Here is a 24,615-nt window from a genome sequence, read left to right as displayed (position 1 = left end):
AACTCCGGATTGACTGACCTTGAGTCCTTGACCCTGCCGTGCCGTACAAACCGACCACCAGAAACATTTCCGTAATGGGGCCTTTCTCTGCCCCGATTCATCTTTTGGGTCTGCCAGACATGTCTTGGGTCTCCGGTACCTTTGCCAATGAAAGTCGGCCCAAAAACACTCATGGTAACTCAGAGCTGACTGCCCAGCCGGAACTGGCCCCCCCTTTCGATTCAATGTCAACGGCCGTTGAGGCCCCCTCGAATGCACCGCGCTCTTTAACCACCCCGCCGCCAGCCCTGTCGAGTGATAGGTGGGTGCATCGTCATGGGAGTATCTGGCGGGTCTTGGGCTGACCTGATCTTGAATCTCGCCGGTTTGTACGTAGACCAGGTTGCCAGTTATGCATGTCTTCCCGCATGAATCCATCGACCTGGTGGCTGGCGGTTCTAAGCCCCCTTCTAGAAGCATGTCACTCACCGAGGACCGCCTCTCACTCGATCAGACGTCCAAGTTGGTGGAGAAACCCCAGCACTTGCAGTTGTTTCCTCGCTTCGCGCCGTATGGCCAAGACAACTCTATCCCATCTTCACCCTACGCGGCAATGGTCCGGGGGCTGCTGTAGCTCTACGACGTTTGATATGCCCGCTCTTTTGAGGCTCCCCATAGCCAAGCCCGTCTTACGGAGGTTGAAGCCTTGTGCTGGTGGGTTACCATGACCCCATTCTACCGCCTGCTCGTGTATCTGTGCCGCTTGACGTATCGCTGCCACCTTTACTCCTTCCAGCTCCAAGGCGGTGAAACTTGAACTTGCCTTGTCCCGCTCATACTTGAACCATCCACTTCCCCCTCCAATTCGTGAGCTTGTAGGCGAACACAGTCTGGGAATCACTTCAACGAACCTTTCATCTGCTCGAACTTTAGTGTTGTTCAAGATTGCCCTTTGACGAACACACACCCTGTTCAACTTGGCGAACAGGCTTCCACTCCTTTCTGGACTATAAATCCCACGACGACGAATGCTCTTGCCTCTCCTCTACTTATCCACAATCTAAGCTACCTTATTTCCATGGGGATTTATGTGTGAGCCACGTTTTCGACTCTCCGGAACTAGCCCGCCCCCCCCCCCCCCCCCCCCCACGAGTCTGACACTGGCATCCCATTTATGTAAGTTCGTAAAATTTCCTTGGCTCCCGGCATTCCTCGCTACTGCCTACTCTCCTTTTTAAAAATTGTATGCTTCCCCAACCTTACGAGACCACCCTCCCCTTACTGAACTGTTATCCAGAAGCCGGGATACAAACGGTTTAGACAGCTCGACAGTTTCACTTGTTAAGTCAGAAACGATGGACAGCCACTACTACCGCGGAGCAAGCTATCATGTTAACGCAACGTCTCCAGTTTCGGCAGGAGACTACCTTGACTCCCCTACTTTTCTAGAGGCGCCGGAACTTGCTCGTCAGCCCTCCGACGTCAGCTCTCGAGGTCCCCTTACACCATCTTCATACGGCTCTTCGCCTGGTATGTCATACTCGTATTCGCACAACATGAGCCACTCTCCCGCGGGCGACTATGGCGACGGCTACGACGAGAGCTACGGAGGATACTACGCGGACGAGTATGCGAGTACTGCCTCTTCCTCGGCACAACAAGCGTCTGAGCCCTACTACGGAGACGTTGACTGGTCGCAATATGACTACGTTCCCACCGAAGACGGAGGCTACTGGCAGATGAAACCACGATATGTTCCTGCAGGGCAGTATCCAACAGTGATACCACATCAAGGGTCAGTGAATGCGGAGGCCTCTGACAGAGATGGTTAAGCGGTGCTAACAATGCTGTGCACAGGGGTCAAGAGCAGCAAGAAGTCGTAGACTACAAGTTCCCCTGCCTTGAGGCGGGATGCACAGCAAACCCTTTCAAGCGCAAGGCCGACCTCGAGAGGCATTATAGACAAGTCCACCAGGACCCGTCAAAGAAGGAAGCTCACAAGTGCGACTACCCGAAGTGCTCGCGGAGAAGCGAACCGTTCGGACGACGGGACCACTTCAGAGACCACCTGCGAGACTATCACAACGAAGACATTTTCAAGCGGGGCACGCACGTGGATGACAGCTGGCTCCAAGGGCGCAATCTTTCGTCGCGATGGTGGCGGTGCTCAAAGTGCTTGATAAGGGTCGATGTCAACTCGTATCCAGACCACGTTTGCCCCAAGTGCAAAAACCCGTGTGAAGACAAACGCAAGCGTGCGCGAGGTTGGCATTGAGGGTCATCGTTGGCACTGCCCCATCGTCGCAGGCGGATCACCATTGGTCCACAGGGACGGATAAAGCTGATGCCTAGAGGTGAAGACGCACCTGCAAGAGCTTGGAAGACGACGCCCCGGTTGCTTTTCCCCACAGGAAGACGGCGGTAAACATACACGGCGAAACGAAGCCCAGGTTTCGGAGCACAGGAGCCACGGCCGTCGCCCGACACGACATGCTGGCTATTAGCGACCCGGCAGCACATCTCCCTTTCTTTGGTTCGGCCCACTGACAAGAGTGCGGCTGAGGCAATACAAGCTTATGACGTTGGCAACCATAGAGTCGGGTTGCACGACCAATCACGCCGGCACGACTCGGCCTTGTTGCAGCTCACTTTCTCTTTCGGAATAGGTGGCCAGCAAAAGTCGCAGCGAAGTCAGTCCGTCCTAAGCTCAACAGGCCATGATGTTACCTACTGAGTCTAGATACGATTGGGCATAGACTGCATGGTCCCAGGCGGTCATGTGGAGCAGCAGAGTGTGAGGTTCGCGGAAGAGGTTGTTGTTCGTCGACAGGCTTGACCCGAGTGGGAAGGCTTCGAGAAGAAGTCTATGCAGGCTGTGTGGCTTTGACCACTGCACATCTGACGATGTTGGGCCCTGGGGAACCTTTGCCTACTTGGCTACCCATTCGCTCTTCTGAATGGGCAAGCAGGGCAACAAAAAGCAGGGTACACATGGCCGGAGGGTGCAAGGGTGGTTGGGCCTAGCGGTCCTAGTGGTCTTGGTGTTACCACAAGGTGTGTGGTGATCGATAGACGGCTGTACGTCGCGAGACGCTTTTCCTTATGTTTTCTGCATGGCGGTGGGGCTGTGCCTATTTTTCCTGTCTTGTTATGGCTCAATTGTCTTGGGACTGGGGGTGGGATGGAGACGAGAGAACGGATTGATATGACGATTGGGGCAGCTTGCAGGTGTGGCGCAAGGCATATTCGGGACGATGAGAGGTGGTTGTAATGGTTTAATATGGGGCGGGCATCTCGGTCCTCTCGCATTGCGGCACGGGGCCTTGCTGGGCTGATCGAACCGGATGGATGCGGACGACATGGAGCTTACTTTTCTTGGGAGGAGGGGGGGGGGGCATGGACGGGGGGAGGAGACGGACTACGATGAACCATTACGACAAACTACACTATTACACGACGATAACGAATTCGGCCCCAAGGAAACACGAAGACATTCAACCATCGAGAGGAAAGGCAGAAACGGGACAAGAAAGACAAAGATACCCTGATTTCGAAATGCATCTACATACATCGCACGGCTGACGGGAGCGGGAAGCTAAGCACGCACATCAGATGAGCCCACCTACACCTACACCTACCCTACGGAGGTCTCGCTTAGGGATGACGGAAGGAAGCCTTTTACTGCGCGGAAGGAAGCTACACTACTGTGCCGTGGCGAGCTTTATCTTGTCCACCCTGCCGAATCGAACGGTAGCTTAGGGTAAGGTAAGGTGAGCAGAGCGGGCGTGGATGTGGTGGTGGTGGTGGCAGTCGAGGTGGAGGACGGAGTACGGAGGACGAAGAAGGATGCGGTGAAACGCGGCTTCTGGTTCTCTATAGTCACACCGTGTCACCGAGACAGCCTTGTGGGAATGGGTGATGCTGATGATGATGATGATGGTGGGCAGGGCGTTCTTGGTGCTTGTTTCACTGGAAAGAGACACGATTGATGTGGGATGGATGGCATGGGAGGGGAGGGGGATATTGTATTGGAAGCTGCAGGGTGCGGGGAGACGGGTGGTGGTGGCTTAGAATCGACAGATTACCGTACATAATTGCTGACGGTGGAACGGACGTACATACACACACACGCGCATACATAGAACTACGAAGGCGGGCATGGGATGATGAGTTCGGGGGGTTGCGTGCATGGTCCTTTTCTTACCGTGGACTACCTCGGGCCTTTTTTTCTTCTCTTATGTCTCTTTTTGTTTTGTTTGTGTTACCCCGTCAGCTCACGGGAGAATTATAATAATATTACTTTACATATTTTCAGTCAGTTTGTCTACCTTACCTAAGTGTAGATGAGATGAGACAGTGAGACCAAAAAAGCTCGGCGTTGAGTCCGGAGTTATCTGATTTGACGTCACACCAAGACGAAGGTACACTCTTTCAATGTCAATAAGAGCACTGCCAATGTGCCCAATGTGCCAATGCCGAGTTCGACTGCCTGCGACCTGGCTCATCGCCGAAGCGCCTGGATTACGGGTTCCGTTTGCGCGCGTTAGGCGGGCATCACGTTAACCGCGCCGACGGAGCATTTCAGGATTTGCGCGGGGGGAAAGGGGGCTGCGGTATGCTGTGTACGTGTACGGCGTAGTCGAAAAGGTTTGTGAAAAAGTTAGGCAGACATTGCTTTAGTGTTTAGAAGACAGGTTTTTCAACAGGAAAATTCAAAAAAGAGAGGAGCAGCATGGAGACCTTGCTGCAAGGGAAAGAGTTTTGGGCGAATGGGTGTTGAAGCGTTTATGCGGATTAGAGGCGTGGGCGACGGGACGAGAGAGTCGAGACTCCGTGTCACGAGGCGGTGATGTCTTGAGGAGGTTTTGTGTTACCAGTGAACATGAGGAGGACCCTTTTTTATTTTTATTTTTTATTTTTTTAACTTCCCTCTCTCTCTCATGACATGCGAGGATGCGAGTTGATGAGTGGATAAAGCAGGCTACATACAGCCATAGTGTACTTACTTTCGGCGGTACGAGAGGTTGAAACAAGAAAGAGGAGGAAGGTGTGGCTTTTCTCGCGAGTTTCTCGCTACCTGACTTTGGCCTCGGTTTTTTTTTAACCATAAGTTATTTAGCGACTCCGCGACTCCGCGACTCGACTGATGTTTTTGGTATTTAGCAGTTTAGCGCGCAACTGTGGCATGGCGGATACGGGTTTCGGATCGGGGGGTGGAGGGGGGGGGGGGGGGGGGCATGGAAAGAACTAAACGTCGTGAGGATTGCTGTGCATTAGCTTCGTGTTGTTAATCACCCTGGACTTTCTTGATTTTCCCTCCTTTGGGTTATAGCTTGGCTTTTGGACTTGGTGAGTCATTGGCGAAGGATGTTTTATCATCTTTCGTCATTGTCACCATCACACTATCACATCACTACTGTTTAATGGGTGTTCTTCTTGTGCCGTATCCCTGACTGCGTTTCGTTTACCAGCAGTAAAGGCAGCTTCGTGTTACCTGGGAGGAAGCACCCCCGGAACTTTTGCCAAACCCCAAAGACAAAAGGGCGTAGGTAGTTAGGCAAGATGAGGTGGCATCGGGCAGGAAGTGGGATAGAGAGAGAAAGAAAAGGTCACAAACCTAAGTCGGATCGGACAACGGCACTGAAGATCCTCCCCCCCCCCCGTCGTGGTTGCAGGCAGGAAGGCACGGAAGGATTGATGGGCCGACAGGGTCAAATGTGTGAGTTGTTATGACACTTTTTGACCGACTACCCCGATCGACTGCAACCGAGATGCCCGCCTTTTGGTTTGTTTCTGTGGAACGTTCAAAGCCTGGAGAAGAAAAAAGAAAGGAAAGTGAGATGAGAAGGATCTGGAGGGGAAGGGGGGTGGCATGGAAAGCTTGGAAGTTCGGAAGAGAACCTCTTGGGATAGGGCTGAAGAGGTCGAGAAAGTGAGACGTAGTGAGATGCAACTGAGACAAACGGCTGGGCAAAAGTGTGGCAGTGACAGCGGCAGCGGACAGCGGTACGGTACCTAAGGTAAGGTAGCAAAATACACGCCGTCTCTCGGTTGCTATTACCGGGACGCCTTGCATCCTCTCGTCCGAGACCGAAAAGGGTACGGGGCTAATACCAGGTAGGTAATGACAGGTATTGGTAGAGAGTGAAAGACAAGGCCAAGGTCTGACGAAGACTGAACGATTTCAGCTGAGGCACAGTGGCATTGTGCTTTTGCAAACTATCGATATCTGACAAGCAGGGGAAAATATCCGTTTAGACGCCCAAAAATACGCCAAATAGGACCATATGTCGTTGCATTGCAGGTTTCCATCGTTCCTGTCAGGCGGGCGGAGAGAGAAAGAGAGAGAGAGAGAGAGAGAGAGAGGGGTGTGTGTCTCCTTTTGGCCAGAGTTACACGCCTTTGATGACAACTGCGCATATCTGGGCCTGGCTTGCGGTCACTTGGGCACTTCATTCGTATGTTCGTACACGGGATGGAGGCACAGGGTGATCTTGATTCTCGAATGTCGGTCGTACATGCACGAGCCTCCGCGGGTCGCGAGGGACGGAATGATACCGTGCATGCCTCGAGCTGACGCTGTCAGCGCTCGATGACAGGACGCCCATCTGGGAAAAGCTGAAGAACACGTGACTTATGGCTTATATAAGGTAGGGGACGGGACAAGATCTACACCTCGGTGCTTCCTTCGGTGGTCGTTGTGATCTTATCGCGGGAGGTCGGGTTTGCGGGCCTAGTGCGACCGAGATCGGAGCATGTCCAGCTCCGCTGTATGCAAGAAAAGCAGTCATTGCGGGGCTCAGTTGGAAAGCAAAAAGATTTTCCTTGAAGCTATCGCAGGGGTTGGTTCACCGAAAGTGAGGAGGCTCTGTGATGGATTGACACGATTGACTACACAGTGAGCTGGGTGAAGTTGTGATGCAGCTTCTTTTGCGAATGCGATTGAGCCGCTGTGCATCCGTACTTTACTTGAAGCGTTCCATTTTGGGGGTCGCTGCGGGCAGGAGAAACTCCGCACGCGAGCCCAAAGTGACACGATGCCGAGAAAACGCCTATTTTACCATCCCTATACTTTGATAAGATCAAATTTACATTTATCTCAAGTTGAGGTCCACAGCATGGACTTCCCCATCCGAGAAAAAACTCTACAACAGAGCGAGCAGCAAGCAAAGTTGACAACAGACGAAACGATCGACTGTGCGCGAAATCGTCTGGTGACCAACTTTGGGATGCTGTTTCGTCTCGAATGTTCTTGGTTGCTTTCCCCGCACGAAGCTCTCTGGCAACATGTGGGGTGGGTGGTGGGAGGACATGGGATTCGGGAGAGGAGGAAAGACTGGACAAATCCGTGACAAGGGAGACCTTTTGTGTTCTTGAGGACGAAGGCCCTATTAACCCTTCCAATCACACTGCTTTCATGCATTGCTCCCCATGCTCCCTCTCAGAGCAGATGACGAATTGGCATTGGTCCGCAAACAGCAGAGACGGGCCAAGGCCCAGGAAAGGGTCACAGGCGGTAGTTCTGAGACAATAGAAAGCAGCGGAAAAGTTGCTGCAGAAGATTTGCGTCGGATTGCTTTTTTGTCATGTGACGGGTTGCGCGAAGAACTTGCGTGTACCGTAAGGTAGTCTTTCGACAACTGAGTCTACTATAGTTGCTCCTCCGAGTCCTCAGAGTCACATTTGGAGTAAAAAATATCGCAAAACCCTTCTCTAGCTCCAGATCTCTTAGCAAGGACTGGAAAAAATGCCCAGAGCCCGCCGATATAGGATCATGAAAAGGACTCATCAGAGTCAGAAGAATGAGCCCCGAGAAGCGCAAAGGCCGAGGAGAGGTCCGAGACGGAGGAAAAGGGACTGGAACCGCAACCCCTTGAGGCAAGACTGGCCGGGGGCCGATGGTATCCATGCCTTTTGACCATTCTCATTAGTCTTGCTACTTACAAGCCGTTACCTTGCAACCAACGAAGAGTGACAGACTGGGACGAGATACCCGCAAAAACAGAGCTGTTGTGGTACCTCTACCTCAGACCGTCACACCCACACACCGGTCCCCGGAAGGCACACCTGTGACGATCTCGGCTCGGCTGCCATCCCGCTCTCTCTCCTGCTGCTGCGACTGCGGTTTTTCTACTGCTCGAACTTCTTGCTCGACTTGCCCTTTTCCTGTCTTTCTTTGCTTCGACAAGGTCTCAATTGCAACCGGCCATCTTACCTCTTTTCCCTCCTCCCACCCAAACCAATCTTCCTTCGCGGTTTTGCTGTCTGCCCTTTGCAAGCAAACCTTCCACCCTTCTCCTCCTTCTCCAAAAATCCAAACAGCATCCTTAGTGGCCCCCTCGTAGCTTCGCGATCGTCAGCACCTTGTTCGTAGCTTAGCTGTCAAGCGCCTCATCCGCTCGTACATTCTGCACTCTTGACAGCCTGCAGCAAGCCAGTCATCGTGCCGTTGCATCTGCTTCTGCCGCCGCCGCCGCCACCACCCGAAGCTCACTACCGGATCACACGAACCGGCTCCTCCTAGTAACCGCGGCCCAAGAAGCTCCCCCGCCGCCGCCATCCCGACCGAAAAGCCGAAAACAATCCTTCAAATCTTAAATCCTCCCGCGCGCCGTCGCCTCACAAACCGCCCATCATGAACGCAGCACGCTTCCTCCGCCGTCCCGCAACCTTTGCCCTCCGGCCCTCCTTCATCGTCCCCCAGTCTTCCGCCTCCTTCTCCTCCTCCGCCTCCTTCAACTTTGCCCGCACAATGGCCGCCGCCGCCAAGATCAAGGTCAAGAACCCTGTCGTCGAGCTCGACGGCGACGAGATGACCCGCATCATCTGGCAGACCATCAAGGACAAGTTCATTCACCCCTACCTCGACATCGACCTCAAGTACTACGATCTCGGCCTGCCTTACCGTGACGAGACCAACGACAAGGTCACCCTCGACGCCGCCGAGGCCATCAAGAAGTACTCGGTCGGTGTCAAGTGCGCCACCATCACTCCCGATGAGCAGCGCGTGGAGGAGTTCAAGCTTAAGCAGAGTAAGTGACGTGCATTGGGTGTCTTTTCCACCGTCTACTTCCCCCTCCCTTCCGGTACCGTTCCGTGCCCGCTCCAGAGTGTCCCACCGGCATTTGGACTTGTCAAAACCTCCGTGCTTGTAGCTTCCGCGCCGAGAGACTTGTCCCATTCTCCCGCTCCCCGCACCCCGGGTATGCAGCGCCGGCGCATGCATATGGTCTCCTCTCTACACGTCCCTCTGGACATGCACAGTTCCTCCCAAAGCACCCCGAAGCAACCCTACCTAGCACTACAAAGAACATGGACTAACTCAATGGCTTCCCTTCCCTCCCAACAGTGTGGCTCTCCCCCAACGGCACCATCCGTAACCACCTCGGCGGTACCGTCTTCCGCGAGCCCATCGTCATCCCCCGCGTTCCCCGCCTGGTGCCCGGCTGGAAGAAGCCCATCATTATCGGCCGCCACGCCTTCGGCGACCAGTACCGCGCCAAGGATGCCGTTCTCCCCGGCAACGGCACCCTCAAGATGGTCTACACCCCCGAGGGCGGCGAGCCCCAGGAGATCGAGGTCTACAAGTTCAAGAACGGTGGCGGCGTCGCTCAGACCCAGTACAACACGGACGAGTCCATCACCGGCTTCGCCCACGCTTCCTTCAAGCTCGCCCTCGCCAAGAAGCTGCCCCTGTACATGAGCACCAAGAACACCATCCTCAAGAAGTATGACGGCCGCTTCAAGGACATCTTCCAGGAGCTCTACGAGACCAAGTACAAGGCCGAGTTCGAGGCCGCTGGCATCTGGTACGAGCACCGTCTCATTGACGACATGGTTGCCCAGATGGTCAAGTCCTCCGGCGGCTACATTATGGCCCTCAAGAACTACGACGGCGACGTCCAGTCCGACATCGTCGCCCAGGGCTTCGGCTCCCTCGGTCTCATGACCTCGGTCCTCATCACCCCCGACGGCAAGACCTTCGAGTCCGAGGCCGCCCACGGCACCGTCACCCGCCACTACCGCGAGCACCAGAAGGGCAACGAGACCTCTACCAACCCCATCGCCTCCATCTTCGCCTGGACCCGCGGTCTCATCCAGCGCGGCAAGCTCGACGAGACCCCCGAGGTCATCGCCTTTGCCGAGTCCCTCGAGAAGGCCTGCATTGACACCGTCGATGTTGACGGCATCATGACCAAGGACCTGGCCCTCGCCTGCGGCAAGACTGCCCGCTCTGACTACGTCACCACCAACGAGTACCTCAACGCCGTCGAGCGCCGCATGAAGAACATCCTCAAGGAGAAGTTGTAAATCAAAAACAAAGAAAGAAATGCGGGCCCGCCGTTGTTCAAAACCACAACCGCCCTTCGGCCTTGTAGACTTCAGAAAACGCTACATTCTGTAGAAGGGGGCGGCGAAAGCCGGCTTCCTATGGGATAGACGAACCCCTCGAGACGTAAGAAGGGAGGTGGAAGGATCAACAATCTACGAGGCCCCCCTCTTCTCGTGCTCGGAGAAGAGGGCCCTCTGTATCTAAACTGCGTGAACATGCGAATCTTGTTTTCTCTCTCTTGCATATCGAAGCAGCAGAAGCATGATGGGTCATCTATCTGTATTTTCCGTTGGCTCTCTCTCTCTCTGTTCTTTCTGGTTTCTGTTTCGGGCAACTTGATATCATCTGGTTTGAGCATATCTTTCCCCTTGCGCGAGACACAGAAAAAACGTCACGAAGAGGGAACATGGACATAAGGCATACCGGGGGTTTGGATTTGTCTGTACATAGTGATAGGCTACAGTCGGTAAATACCGAATGTCATATTCACAACACAGAAACACAATACGTCCACTTGCTTGTTTGACCACGGAGATTTGAAGTTATGCCCATGTGAAGAAACAAAGGAAGAAAATAAAATGTCCCATTTGCCAATCCCTAATTTTGCCCATCCCAATCTGGACCCGGTCAAGAAATCTTCCGTTACGCCGTTTCCTTGAGCTTCAGCACCCTAGCTCTCCCGTCTCGCCCTCACTGTCTTTCTGCTCCCCCTGTCTCTCTTTTGAGCCCACCCCACGTACATTGCTCATGAGACCGCGCACCACATGGGGCGTGGGAAAGAACAACAATTTCAAAGGAAAATAAGAGAATCCATCGATGCATGATGTAGTGTACAAGTCTAGGAAAAAAAAGGTTTTCTGTGTTGATTTGACTCCTGGCTACCCAGCCAGAGCCGCAACAAACAGTGCCAAAGAGAAGTTGAGCTGATGCCTCCCCATCGTGACCTCAATCAAGCATACTATCTAGCCCGATTGCTCGTGACATATCGAGTGGCTTCCCAAAAAAAAACAAGTCAGTCATCTGACGAATAACTTGGTAATCTGCGTCGACGCGGCTTCTAGTCGTCTCTGTCGCGGGAGAGCTCGCTCTTACGACCTCTCTTAGATACGGTCGGAGTGTTCACGTCAGCGCTCTCGCTCTTGCGCTTCTTCTTGGTCGGCCTGCTGCTCGAGCCCCGGGGTCGATACCCGTCGTCGTCATCTCTACCAGCGCGCTTTCTCTTGCCGCGACCCGTGGCCGGCGTCGCGAAGCTGGGTCCGTCCGAGTCGGCCTCCTCCATGCTGTGGTCGTAGCTATCGGCGTCACGGCGCAGGGCGGCCGCCCTTTCCATCGCCGCGGCTGCCTTCTCTGCGGCTCGCTGGGCAGCTTTCTCGGCTCGTACGGCTGCGAGCGAGGCGCGCTTACCGCCTCGCGATCCGCGACCGCCCCGGGTCTCGCCCCTTGAGGCGCCTCCGCCGCGTCGTCTCCGGCCGTCTGTCGGAGGTGCCTCGGCTGCTTCTTCGTCTCCGGCGGGTGCGGCGTTCTCGGCATCCTGTAGGAAGGTCTTTGGCGCGTGCTTACGGAGCCAATTGTAGACGCTCGTAGGATTCTTCATCGCGATCGTTTGGGAGAGGGCGTGCGGGTTGGTCTCCGGGAGAGGAGCGTTGCTGCGGGCGACAGGGGCCAGTGTTGGAAGCAGATTATCGGAGTCGATGCGTCGGTCCACGTCGTGGATGTAGTCATCAATATCATCGGTCGTCAGGAACGAAGGAGGATGAGGCTCGCCGGAGAACGGTTCCATATCGGCCACGACGGTGGGATCCTGCTCCTTTGCTTGGGAGTAGGTATAATGCGGGACCTCCTTAAGGAGTGTGTCCAACGACTTGGTAGGTTCATCGGACTTCTTCTCAGACGTGTCGACATCAAGAGGTGGAAACGATGTATCTTCGGGCGGGTCTTGGGAGAGATCGAAGCGCTTGTCGAAGGGCAGCTGAGCCGAGGAGTTCATGTCTAGGAGCAGGTCGAGTATGCGACTGGCACAGAGGATTAGCAACCGTTCACCAATAACTCACGTGGAACATAACAGTTGATAGACGCCAGGAAATACTCACTCGTTCTCGATGGCGATGCGCTTCGCAGTGGCAAGCGCTAGGGACTCTTGACGGTGCAATTCCTCGCAGTCGTGCATCTTCTGATCGAATGTGATGCGCATCTTGCGATACTTCTTCTTCCATGACTTGTATGTCGCCTTTCCCTCTCCATTTTCCTCATCTTCGGTTTCTTGACCTTCGGCCTTGACGTCGCGGGTGGCGACGGTGCCGTTGGCGTCGCTCATCGCGGATGGCATGGGCGCGGGCGACACGGGAGAGTTTTCGTTAGTTGTAGGAGGAAGCAATTAGTCGTGATTCGACGATTGTATCGATCGATTGAAGAAAGAGGCTGTTGACGGTAGATGGCGGATGGCGAATGGATTCTACCATTGGAGATGGGAAAGATTTGGGGTTGGTATTGATGACATTTACGGCTGACTGTTGGTTGAATATGGAGTTTCCACGGGCGCGCGGATGCAGGGCGACGACGAGGCTACGATGCACGTTCCTGGCCACTTCTCTCCAGTGAGAGCTTGGGAAAAGCGTCAAGATTAGAGCCACGCGGGGAGTTCAGATAAGCGACCTCCCAAGGTGAGAGAGAGAGGGTGTGGGCCTTGTGCGTCAAAGTGGGGTGTAACTATCACATCTCAAACTCTCCAATTCTTCCTTCACCAGTGAGAGAGAGACTTGTCGAAAATCATTGAACTGCAGTTCCCACAAACGTTTTTTTATTTCAAATCTCGTAATTATTCGTTCCCGTCCCTCAATTGTATGTTCCGCTTCTTCAAACCTCTACGAATGGCCGAAAACGCAGCAAAGAGACTCAAGATGTCACCCGTCACCATCGGCACCCACAATGGCCACTTCCACGCCGATGAGGCCCTCGCGGTGCACATGCTGCGCAAGCTGCCCACCTACCGTGACTCCCAGCTGATCCGCACTCGCGATCCCAAGCTCCTCGAAACCTGCCACACTGTTGTCGACGTCGGCGGCGAGTACGACGACGGCAAGAAGCGCTACGACCACCACCAGCGCGGCTTCGTCACCACCTTCCCCGGCAAGAACACCAAGCTCTCCAGCGCCGGCCTCGTCTTTATGCACTTTGGCAAGGCCATCATCGCCCAGACGCTCAGCGAGGGCGCCGAGACCCCCGTAGCCGAGGACAGCGCCGAAGTCGAGCTGCTGTGGAACAAGCTGTACGAGAGCTTCGTCGAGGCCCTGGACGCCCACGACAACGGCATCTCCGTCTACGACCCCAAGGCCGTCGCCGCCGCCGGTCTCGAGAAGCGCTTCAGCGAGGGCTCCTTCACCCTCGGTTCCGTCGTCGGCCGCCTGAACGCCAACTGGAACGACCCGGTCCCCTCTGACCCTGTCGAGGCCCAGAAGCTCGAGGACGAGCGCTTCGTCAAGGCCAGCCGCCGCATCGGCGAGGAGTTTGACGCCGACCTGGACTACTACACCAAGGCCTGGCTTCCCGCCCGCGCCGTCGTGCAGGCCGCCTTCGAGAAGCGCACCCAGTACGACCCCCAGGGCCGCGTACTCGTCCTCGAGGGCCAGAGCGCACCCTGGAAGGACCACCTCTACTCCCTTGAGGGAGGCAACCCCTCGGTGGTGTACGTTCTGTACCCCGAGAAGCCTACTCCTGATGCCAAGTGGCGTGTGCAGGCGGTTCCCGTCACCAAGGACTCTTTCGAGAGCCGCAAGCCCTTGCCTGAGGCGTGGCGCGGATTCAGAGATGCGGAACTGGACGGCATCTCTGGCATCCCCGGCTGCGTCTTTGTCCACGCGGCTGGATTCATTGGAGGAAACAAGACTTTTGAAGGCGCCAAGGATATGGCGATCAAGGGTCTGGATCTATGAAAAAGGGCACCTATAGAGATTGTCCACTGGGAGGAAGGTTACTGGGATATGGAACGGCGTATGGCATCAAAAGAAGTGTCTTATTGCTCATCAACAGATTGGGTCCCCGCAACATCTCCATTTCGATATTGAAAGCTGTGAGCATTTTTGTGATACTAATTGCACGGATCGAGCCGACTGCTAATCCTTGAGCCGTGCAAGTGATAGAAGGTCCCCATAGGTCCGTAGACGAGGGTCGTTCTGAGATGGTGCTCGGAAGAGGAGACGCGAGCGTCCACAAGAACCAACAAGGCCGTCACATGTAAGAAACGCATTTACGCGCTCGAACCTCTTCTGGGCTGAGTGGAGGAGTTCGAACAACGCGTGTACGGCCATGTGCGCATACGGATAAGACGAAGGGGGTCTCGATTTAGTTGCCTCCATATGCCTGTCGTTCTTTCATCCTCCTCCAGTCCTAAATAAAAAAAGCTTGTACGGAAATGCTTCAGTCTTTGCAATAGTGCCGTACATCGCGGACAGGATATCCAGTGGCGCGACCTTGAGAGCGTCGTAATCCGCAAGTTCTTCCACAGCAGACAAATTCAGAGACAAGCGTCTCAGTCCATTCAACAACCATTTGTACTTGGTTCCCAACCCCATTCTAACGCCTAGGAGACCCGTGAAAACATCAACACAGCATCATAACATCGTAGTAAAAACCGGCCCCGTGAAACAACCCAATTTGCCGCCGTGTAGTTTCAACAACACCCTTACGAAACTTGGGACAAGGGAGAGAGTATAGACGAAAAGGTCCTGCAGGACCCTCATCTCCGGATAGGGATAGCCTCGGTCTTTGCGGCTCCGTCGACTGGAGAGGTGTTTTCCTGACCCTTAAGCTCGGCCTCTTCAGCGCTGGTCTCTCTGTTGAGGAAGCTCGCCTCCTTGACGGGGCTGCCGGCGTGGGCACCCGCGGCGATGCTGCCGTGGTGCTTGTTGCCGTTGAGGGAGGATGAGGAGTTGTTGACAGGGCTCGAGAGATGGGGAATGTTCTCGGGAACAGGGTGCTGGGATCCGACGGCACCAGTATCGACGCTGTCACCCTTGCCCGCCTTGGACATGGCGTAGTCGCCCGAATCGAAGTACTTGCGGTCCTTCAAGTGCTTGGCGAAGTGGTCGGAGCGAGAGGGGAGCTTTCCGTAAAGGCGGAAAAGTCGTTGTTCCTCGGGGGAAAGGGACTGTGATGGTATAGTTTAGTAACGGATTCATCAAGTAACGCAGTGAGAATTGAACTGCCTCGCAAGTCGTGATGCCATCGCGGGCTTCATCGTCAAGGTGGGGCATTGGGTAGCGAGTGGCTGGTTTCAACGTACCGAGACGTCGACCTTGTTCTTCTGGAGAGGGTTCATCTTGTCGGCTGATTTCGCACTTGATAGGAAGGTTTTTCTTTTGCTCGATAGAGACTCGCAATGTGAAGAAGACGGAAAAAAAGATCGGTGGAAGAAAGAAGTTAGGGAGGAGGTCGGTTGGATGTAAGGTAGACGGAAGTGGGATGCAGGTGCGAATGTGACGGGAGTTGGAGGTGCAGGTGGGTTGTAAGGCGGCGGGTGCGGTTTTCTGCGGGGCCCCTTTCTTTTTTGGGGAGAGGGGGGACCTGAGGAGCTTGACAGTGAAGGCAGGCCGGCCCAATGCCAGAGCGAGCCGGCTGGAGGAAGTACGTACTCTATTACCTACCACTCGGAAGGAGTACCTACCTTCACTGCTCTTGCCGTCCTTACATACTTACCTATCGGGGTTGCGCTTAGGATGCTAAGTAGATGGCAGTACGTACTAACTGTGACTCTTCTTCTAAAGGTACCTTGCCAATATGTAATTCAAACCTCGCAAGGTGAATATGGACTCCAAGGTATACCAAGCAACGGCACAAAAACGGCGAGAGGCACTGGGAATTCGAACGAGCGGATGCGAAAAATTGACAGGTCAGGGTAGGGCAATTGGGTTCGAGGATACGGTGGATTATGACCACTACGATCAACTTGTCTACGGATACCTAACCATGCGAGCTGGGAAATTTTCGGTTTCATCTGGTTTCCGTCCACCGGAAAGAAGCGCAAAGCATAAGGGAAGACTACACAGTGAAGAAAAACAGACAGAGTGAGAAGGAGAAAAAGAAGGGTCCAGGTCGAGATCCAGATTCAAATCCTGTGAAGAAAGTGCCCATCCCATCGACGAACTATCCATTCACAGAGGCTGCATGAATGTTTACAGTTTATGTTATTGCTGGGCTACCCATTCCCACTCCCCCGCCTATAGACGATTCGCCATGTAATTAACCTCGTTCTGCAGCGCAATGCCTTGTTGTGCCAGCCCATCCGACTCCATTGGGCCCAACTCTGGCCGGGTCGCGATGACACACGAATAACGGGGCGGCGACGTCTTTTTCATGGAACAGCCACGACATGGAGAGGTTCCTATTTGCCCAGAGAGGTGCCTGCTAGGGGCTGCTTCCGCGACGAGACATGGTTCACCTTGCAACTTCCTTGACATGGTGCTGGCTGTCCCCGAGAACGCTCGTGGGACTCACGAGTGAGTTCGAGTCCCATAGACTCAAGTTTGTCACCATCGTCTCCCTACTTCAAGTCTCAACCCCTAACATAACCCTTCCTACCTGTGGCCCAAGAAGATATGTTTGGTATCCGTACGGATACCAGCAGCAGCCCAATCCCTCGTTTGTCACTCCCTTCCCGACCAATGCAGCATCCCAGCACCAGCAACGCGTCTCCACCGCGGGCTGCGTAACCGTTGCCGATGACACAGCGTGCCGTCCTACCGGAAACCCTCCAGCTGTTCACTTGACCTCTCGGCCCCGACCCCATACGGAAGGGATGAGCTGTTCCTCCACGGCCTTCATAATTGTCGTGCCGTGTCAGTCGTGTTCAAGCACTGCCACACAGAGGATACGACGCAATTCTTGGAGCAGAGGTTGCTAGTCTCCGCAGAGGCAAACGAAATACAAGAACAACAAGTCGATGGCCCTGATCGGTACCCGGCGATCCTTAGGGTCTCGATGGGAGAGCACGGCCATCAGATCGACCTGTATCAATGCTCCGTCTTTCGTTGGCTTCCTAATATCTGCCGTCCGTGGTACCTGCGGCCGACCCGCGGGTCGCATATCCGGTCGACACTATCAGGAGAACCGGATCCAAGCTCCCAGACTTTTTACCCGTCATGGCGACCTTCGACCCCTTCATCTCGATGCATTATCAGCCTTTTGACTGGCAAACGGCAATCCCAGGTGCGACACCTAGCCAATGGAGGGGATGATCCCCCATGTCTGATATAGCACTGAGAAGGCATCGGAGTGACGTAAAGCTGTCATCCCTGCCATACCGGTCAGGGAGAATAGAGGAACGACATCAGAGCTCGTCCTCGTCAAACAGTCACACAGTCCATCATCTTGGAGAGTTCGATGTTGTCTGGATACCTACCACTGTCTCGAGTGTCTCTAGTCCTGCCTCCCCGCATTCCGCCCCCAACGTGGTCTCAACTCTCAACCTGGGGCCAAGTCGTGATTGCTTCGGAACAACTGCCGTCTGCCTACTAAACCAGACCGAACGAGGGGTGGCTTGGCCGATCGTCCCAGCGTTTCTTAATCCCTCCTTCACACCACCATGTCCCCGTAATCGAAAGTGGCCGTTTCCTTTCCGCCGAGCTTCGCCGAGGCAGCTCATGATACGACGGAACGACCCAAGGAAGGTTTGCTGCAATGGCAGCCAGGATAGCTCGCGAGCGGTCAATGGGATGCTTTCTGCAACCCTCCCCTTCGCCAATGGCTTCATCCACCACCGCACAATCTATCCCCAATCATACGATTCCGCGTGATTGGGGAGTTCTAGAATCTAGCACTGGTAGTGTTGACAGCCCATCAACCTTTCCCACCCCTCATTGCCCACACAGCACTTCTGCGCACAGTGATACGGCTTGACCAGGCTCCAGAGGGCTGCTAGTTCGCTGGTAGAGTTTCCGGCTCTGGTCGGCCGGGGGGTTGCCTGCATAACGCGTGCTGCCATCCTACCGAATTTTCCGTTCCCGTCTCCCGTCTACATCTCTCAATTGGGGAAATGATGGAGTTGGAGATGCTTTCGGACTTTTGGCGTTGAGGCGCTTATTTCCTTGTGTGTCTCCTATCGTTCCCCGCTTATCAGGCTTTCGTTGCTCTGCATGCTCAAGTGCGAAACATGAGTCGCTGGATGCCATCGTGACCTCGTGATGGTTGCCCACCCACTTGAACTTTTGGGTAGCTCTGTGAGCAATTGAGTTTCCATGGTCGATTGATAGCTTGAGTGAACAACTAATTACAATAAAACTAAGTAACATTCGCCTATTCACATCACATCTTTCGAGCACAGAGAATCGTCAAACGGTCGTACAATTGAAGCGATATTCTCTCATCACCTTTGATGTCCTCTTAAATTGCTGTCGTGTCTCTTCACTCATGTCACATCTGCCATGTGCGCATCGGGCCATGGATGCGGACAGACCAAGTGTGGTATAAGAGAAAAAGCAGACCAATATCACTCCAAATTGTAGTCCTTCACCTTTCCGTGCAGAAACCATACTGTTCAGATCAGAATTTGTTTCTCCTGCTTCAAGTCCTTGACAAACTCAATCGGAACCTTCAGCGTCTGCGCGACTACTTCAGGTGGCGTGAGAGCGAGCCACTGGGTCAAGGAAATGTCCACAACTCTGTCAGACTTGTACAGCTCGATCCATACCAAGTCTTCCGTGTCAGAGGTGTTCTCGATGTAGTGTCTATGCAGCAAATTAGCAACGACATATTTCACTCCCTCCAGACGAACATCTACTCACCCGCTGTTGTCCGGGAAAGCCGCCGTATCTCCCGCCTCCAGGTCAAAGGTTCTCGACGCGGCACTTCCGATAAACACAGTCGCCTTCCCCTTGCCCTTGTGGAAGTAAAGCCACTCTTCCGCGTTGGGATGCCAATGGAGCTCCCTCAACCCGCCAGGCTTCAAAGTGACAAACGTAGCAGCAATAGTCTTGGCAATGGGAAAGTTGGTAGAGTCAATCTTCCTGAACTCGCCGCCGTTGCCGGGAACCTTCTCGGGCGGGTGCTCGAAAGTGCGATAGACGAACGAACTGTTGCCGGATAGGTACTGTCCCGGAGGAACTGTCACGTTCGTGGTTGCCACGGTTCCGTTCAGAATGTACGGGTTTGAGGCGGGCAGCTTGTCAAAAACGGAACGGTCGACGCCAAAGTTCCTGGCCAAGATGTCTCTCGGAGTGTGGGCCAGCCAGTCGACAATGTTGAATGTGGTTCTTTTCAATGTCAGTTGATTTCCCTACGCGAGTGTCAAGTAGAAGGGGGAGCACCTACCCAATCTTATCAAAATCGGCTTCGTCGAAGGCCAGGAGAAACTCGGATTCTTCAGCAACTCCTTGCACATAGTGAGCGGCACCTTTGGGGAAATACCTGGAACGCACGTCAGAATGAAGTCGTCTTCGACCACTGAGTCTTGGTCTTACCATATGTCGCCGTAGTTGAGTTGCTCGAGTTGGCTTTTTCCGTCTTCGCCGACGGCTCCAATGATAATCGAGCCAGAGTAGACAAACCCCCACTCCGCAACCCGATGCCAATGCAGCTCTCTCACCGCGCCGCGCTTGATATGCTGCTGAGCAGCTGCAATATCGTGGCTTTGAGGCAAGTCCTGAATGACCTGCTCGCGGACCCAGCCTCCGTTGAAGATGCGGGTCTTGGAATCAGAGAATCTCCATTTCAAGTTGGGCACCACGCCGCTGTCAGTGGATTGCCGGCCGAGGTTATCTGGGTTCTCTCTGTCGATTGCGTTATTGGTACCACCTGGCGTCGTCTCGTCAGTTTGAAATGTAATTGTGAAGTTGAGCTGTGTGTTGTGTTACTTACCCAGGATCGGGGCCCCTTTGCCGTTGGCGTCGATGGGCTGTCCGATATTGAACTGGGCGTCTCTCTTCGCAACTTGAGGCGAGGCATTCGTAACGGCCACGAGGCCGATGAGTCCTACCACGGAGGTCTGAAGTAGTCTCATTCTATCAGGTAACGAAAAGCAACGCTTGTGAGGTGCAGAGTGTGGGAGATGAAACGAAACACCGCAAGGCGGAGGATAACCTGCAAACTACATTTTATAAGTGTCTATAACCTTCGAAACACCGCCTCCAAGTCTGCAGTCAATAATTAATCATTTCCTCCGGCGCGATGGCGAAATTTTCCATACTATCACGCTCAAAGTAGAGAGTAACTATGGCGTTGAGGTTGCAGCTGCAGAAGCAACGGTTCGCGATGACGACATTGACCATTCAGCGGCATCGTTGCTTTCCGGTAGACACTATTGACTATTCCAATTGGAGTCTCACCGGCATCTTCCTCAGATTCAAGAGATTGTATGTGTGTTCGATGAGAGTTGGTGTGATATTGGCTGGATGATCGACCGCATTTGTCTTTGAATCGGGTGCGCCGCTAGGTTGGACCCCGGCCATTCGACATATGTCCGAAAATAACGACATCATGGGAAAGCGTGGGGGAAAGACTGCTTGAGCGCTGATCCCTATCGACGGCACCTCACTAGCCTGACTGAAGCTTACTTTGATGCGATGGGCTACGTTAATTTACTTTAACCTTGTCTTACTGCAGATATTGGCTAGAGTGTAACCTGCATATTTGTGGTAGTCTTCTTCATCGCAGGCCCAAGTATTGCGTTCCAAGACCGGGGCGAAGTCGTGATCTGTGTTGATCTAAAGTAGAGGCACGGGTACCTGCTGTCAGTACCACGTCGACTCTGCTAGAGAATGTAAGATAGAAAGAGGCAGTCTTCAACACATAGCTATCCTTGACCGCAGAGATCAGATGGTTCTCATGACTTCTCGTCCGCTACTCTGGCAGTCAGTTTTGAGGATTCGAACAAGACAACACAGAGAGGGCGCCAACATTGCAGTGAAAACATTGACAAGAAACGCTACGGCATATACTCTTTCACCACGTGAGTTTTTGAAACACTGACTAGTCTACGCTCTTTCTCATGTTGAGGCCAGCCGTGTGCAAGTAAGCATGGCTGGTCAACCCAATCCGCATACTAGTCGAGCACGAATACGCTACGCTACCAGGACCCTCTCCAATATATACAAGATCGCCATCAGTATTTCTCGGCCATGTTCTTTTCTCACAAATTAGAGAAGTTAAGGTTTGATATGCCCGACGCAGTAGCAGGTCCAGAGAAGCCTCCGTTGCATGCCTCAACGTCCCTTGCTGTTCAGCCTCACTGAGATCTCGTGCGGAATTGGACTTATCCGTCTTGAGTCCTTACTTCAACTCGAATTTCTATTCGTTCCACATGATGCCATTCGGCACTATCGATATATGTCTGAGTTTGGTACATCTCGTCCCTGTCAATCCAACAAATAACATACCTACGTCGTCCAGTTGAGAGATGATCTGCAGTCTTTCATCTCACCATGGCTATTCGCGTGGTCGCCGTCAACGTCGATCAACTTCTTGACATTCGTTAAGCTTACTTTCTGGTCTCATTGCTGAACCGCTGGACCGCACTAGCGTTGATTGACGCAAAGTCAAGACATCGTCAAGGACTCAAGTGATGTGTTCTACAGCTCGAGCTCACCGGACACCTAAGCTTCCGGGCTCGACAGGATCACGACATTGCAGTCTTTCCTCTTAAGCAACAAAATTTGGCCACGAAGGGCTAGAGGCTATGAATCTTTGAATTATGATAGGCAATGTGTGAGTCCCGACTTCTTGACAAAGACATGTTCAGGAATCTCTCCTGTGCTGCATGACTCTGGGAAAGTTCTCTTGGGTGCATCTTGATTATCGTCTTGGTTCACGGCATACTCATTCTTCATAATAGCGTAGATGATGAGGTTTATTGGCTTCATGATGTGATTTCTAGGTGAGATCACGTACAGAGGAGAGATGCGGCTTGTAAGGCCACGCTTCTTGCAGCTCATGATGGAGTATAAGAACAATAGACAAGAGCCAGCAATTTGGTGTTAGGAACATCTTCAAGCAACCAGACAACTTTGTTTCAGCAAACTGTTACCAGCAGCTCAATTACCTTAGGATGCTTTCCAAGATCTCCCTCGCAGCTCTCACGGGCTTCCTGCTGTCTCCGGCGGCAGCAGGGCCAGTCAATGGCAACGACTACACTCCTGCCAGCAAGAGAAGTCCTCTAGGGCTCAGTTTGCCTCCCCTGATTCCTTCCATCCCGGGAGTCACGGAGCCTTTGGCCTCCAACGCTCCTCCTCTCCCCATTCTTCAGATTCCGACGCCTCCTCTCGAGAGCCCTCCTTTCACCGGCGCCAACATCAAGCCGAAGAAGATTGGTTACTTTTGGACTGGAGCTGGTGACAATATCCACAAGGACTTCTTGGTCACTGCCAGTTTGGACGATGTGAGTTATGCCTCTAACTTGACTTCCAAACCCAGCGTGTTGAGCAATACTTACTTTTACTCTCGCCTGTTAGGACACTTTTGGTCAGATCATTGCTCTGACTGATGTGCCCACGAGCGGAAACTCTCCTCATCACCTGGGCAGCTCCCTCGATGGGAAGACACTCATCGGAGGCGGTCTGCTGTCTTTGCTCAAGACCCAGGACACGGCCTTCTACTTCGATGTCTCCAACCCTTACGCACCCAAGTTCAAGAAGTCCAACCGAGCTCTGCTGAGTTCCATTGTCGACGAGATCCGCGCCAAGCCAGAGGGGTAAGTCACTGACCTTGCTACTTGTCTCCAATTATGCTCTTGCTCTGATTTCTCTCATGTCAGAATGGTCCCAAGTAACATGAGAAATACTGACGTTCTGGCGCGACTAGTGGTTTCTTCATCACATACATGGGCAGTGCTGTTGGCACTTCTCCCGGCCGCCTCGTCGAGACCAACGCAGAGGGCGATATTATCCATGAATGGCCAGAGGATGTCGCTGGAACGCTCAATATTCTCGGCGAGCAGTTCAGTCCCCATGGCCTGGCTGTGGATTTCAACAAGGGAATCATCTTGACCTCTGATTTTGTCGTGCCTATTACCATCCTCAAGCCGACTTTGGGAATTCAGAAAGCAAGCACCCTTCGCCTCTGGAATTTGTCCGATAGGACTATCATCTCGACCATTACGATCCCCGCCGTAAGTATCTCCATTCACATCAACATGAACCATGCCGATCTAATGCTTTCCAGGGTCTGGGTATTCAAGATGTCAAGTTCATCCCAGGCAACCCCGAGAGTGCTGCTATTGCCACCGCTGTCGGCCCTGGCCAAGTCTGGATCATCTACCCGTTCCGCCGTGATTCATCTGGAAAGAAAGGCGTTGCTGAGCTGCTCTTTGACCTGGGCGCCAAGGCCAAGGACTCATTGGCCATCTACTCGGACATTACCGATGACGGCAAATTTGCATACTTCACCATCACTCTGGGCAACCACGTTGCAGCGCTCGACATCTCCGACTTGAACAACGTCAAGAGACTGGATGACCCCAACGAGACGCAGCCAATCATCGGACCTCACTACGTCAAGATCAGCCCGGATAAGAAGAACCTGCTCGTCACTGGATACTTTGTGCAGGGTGGTGATGTGAGTCTCGCGTTACTCGTTCATGTTTTACATTCCTGTACACAGGTTTTTACTAACATATGATGTGTGATAGATTTCCATCGTCAACACCCCTGGAGATTACAAGGGTCACTGGCTCGATATCCTCCCTGATGGAAGCCTCAGCTTCAACAGATCCATCGACTTTGAGAGCATCTTCACTCGTGACCGCGGCGGCGCTCGACCTCACTCATCTGTCATTTTCGACTTGACTGACCCCAAGAACCCCAAATACTACTAGGGTCCCTGCTTAACATTACCCGACTCTTGTTGGGTTGCTGATCTGATGCTATACCGAATGCTAACGTCTGTGATTGGAGGCGAGATGGAACCTGCGGAAACACGAATGCCTTTCATTTCTTTTGAAATATAGTACCCATCTGTATCTTCTTTATGTTTAGTTTAATTCTTTACGCCTGAGACTCCGGACTTTAGCTATGTTTCGCCCTCGCTTAGTAATGATTTATTTTCATGAATGTGGCAAGTTGCCTCCCCGATAGCCACTACTTCGCGTGTGACTGTACTTGAAGGTCATGAATCTTCCTCAAAAGCTGAACCATGTCATCCAAACATTTTCGAGCTTGATCTAAGAAGGAGGTTCAACTCAAAACGGAGTTAGTCATCCGAGTAAGAGTTGGCGTTCGTGGGTGCACTAACAATTTCGTGCAGCGTGCGTCATTCGTCCGCCCCTCCCTTACAGAGGTCCGGCCGGACGTTCCGTGTCGCAACTGCCTGACGGCGCACAGCTC

General features: G+C 53.4%; 7 protein-coding genes across 7 annotated transcripts; 4 read left to right on the top strand and 3 right to left on the bottom strand.

Annotated features, from left to right (window-relative positions):
- Positions 1-1,535: 1,535 nt before the first annotated feature.
- BDP81DRAFT_497220 (uncharacterized protein) lies at positions 1,536-2,708 on the top strand (the record flags this gene model as incomplete). Its single annotated transcript, XM_060595447.1, has 2 exons — positions 1,536-1,806; positions 1,845-2,708. The coding sequence occupies 2 exons, from the start codon at positions 1,536-1,538 to the stop codon at positions 2,252-2,254; spliced, it is 681 nt and encodes a 226-aa protein (XP_060450507.1). The 3' UTR covers positions 2,255-2,708.
- A 5,543-nt stretch (positions 2,709-8,251) lies between these two features.
- BDP81DRAFT_83680 (isocitrate dehydrogenase) lies at positions 8,252-10,326 on the top strand. Its single transcript, XM_060596365.1, has 2 exons — positions 8,252-9,011; positions 9,329-10,326. Exons 1-2 carry the CDS (start codon positions 8,615-8,617, stop codon positions 10,288-10,290), a joined length of 1,359 nt encoding a protein of 452 aa, XP_060450506.1. The 5' UTR covers positions 8,252-8,614; the 3' UTR covers positions 10,291-10,326.
- A 1,043-nt stretch (positions 10,327-11,369) lies between these two features.
- Positions 11,370-12,626, bottom strand: BDP81DRAFT_445287 (IEC3 subunit of the Ino80 complex, chromatin re-modelling-domain-containing protein; the record flags this gene model as incomplete). Its single annotated transcript, XM_060591933.1, has 2 exons — positions 11,370-12,324; positions 12,403-12,626. 2 exons carry the CDS (start codon positions 12,624-12,626, stop codon positions 11,370-11,372), a joined length of 1,179 nt encoding a protein of 392 aa, XP_060450505.1.
- Positions 12,627-13,152: 526 nt separating this feature from the next.
- On the top strand, positions 13,153-14,241 carry BDP81DRAFT_308094 (metal-dependent protein hydrolase; the record flags this gene model as incomplete). Its single annotated transcript, XM_060583418.1, has 1 exon — positions 13,153-14,241. The coding sequence occupies one exon, from the start codon at positions 13,153-13,155 to the stop codon at positions 14,239-14,241; it is 1,089 nt and encodes a 362-aa protein (XP_060450504.1).
- Positions 14,242-15,044: 803 nt separating this feature from the next.
- BDP81DRAFT_389555 (camp-regulated phosphoprotein/endosulfine conserved region-domain-containing protein) lies at positions 15,045-15,626 on the bottom strand (the record flags this gene model as incomplete). Its single annotated transcript, XM_060587278.1, has 2 exons — positions 15,045-15,455; positions 15,591-15,626. The coding sequence occupies 2 exons, from the start codon at positions 15,624-15,626 to the stop codon at positions 15,045-15,047; spliced, it is 447 nt and encodes a 148-aa protein (XP_060450503.1).
- Positions 15,627-18,839: 3,213 nt separating this feature from the next.
- Positions 18,840-20,300, bottom strand: BDP81DRAFT_457324 (oxalate decarboxylase; the record flags this gene model as incomplete). Its single annotated transcript, XM_060593270.1, has 5 exons — positions 18,840-19,029; positions 19,087-19,554; positions 19,613-19,708; positions 19,762-20,095; positions 20,159-20,300. The coding sequence occupies 5 exons, from the start codon at positions 20,298-20,300 to the stop codon at positions 18,840-18,842; spliced, it is 1,230 nt and encodes a 409-aa protein (XP_060450502.1).
- Positions 20,301-22,343: 2,043 nt separating this feature from the next.
- On the top strand, positions 22,344-24,400 carry BDP81DRAFT_339508 (uncharacterized protein; the record flags this gene model as incomplete). Its single annotated transcript, XM_060586005.1, has 5 exons — positions 22,344-22,673; positions 22,747-22,985; positions 23,096-23,402; positions 23,456-23,848; positions 23,922-24,400. The coding sequence occupies 5 exons, from the start codon at positions 22,344-22,346 to the stop codon at positions 24,105-24,107; spliced, it is 1,455 nt and encodes a 484-aa protein (XP_060450501.1). The 3' UTR covers positions 24,108-24,400.
- Between the last annotated feature and the right edge of the window lie 215 nt (positions 24,401-24,615).

The sequence above is a fragment of the Colletotrichum phormii genome (genome assembly GCF_030913505.1).
Source record: "Colletotrichum phormii strain CBS 102054 chromosome Unknown BDP81scaffold_2, whole genome shotgun sequence".
In the NCBI taxonomy this organism is placed as follows: Eukaryota; Fungi; Ascomycota; class Sordariomycetes; order Glomerellales; family Glomerellaceae; genus Colletotrichum; species Colletotrichum phormii.
Note: the sequence above shows the minus strand (reverse complement) of the source record. Positions and strands in the feature narration are given on the sequence as shown.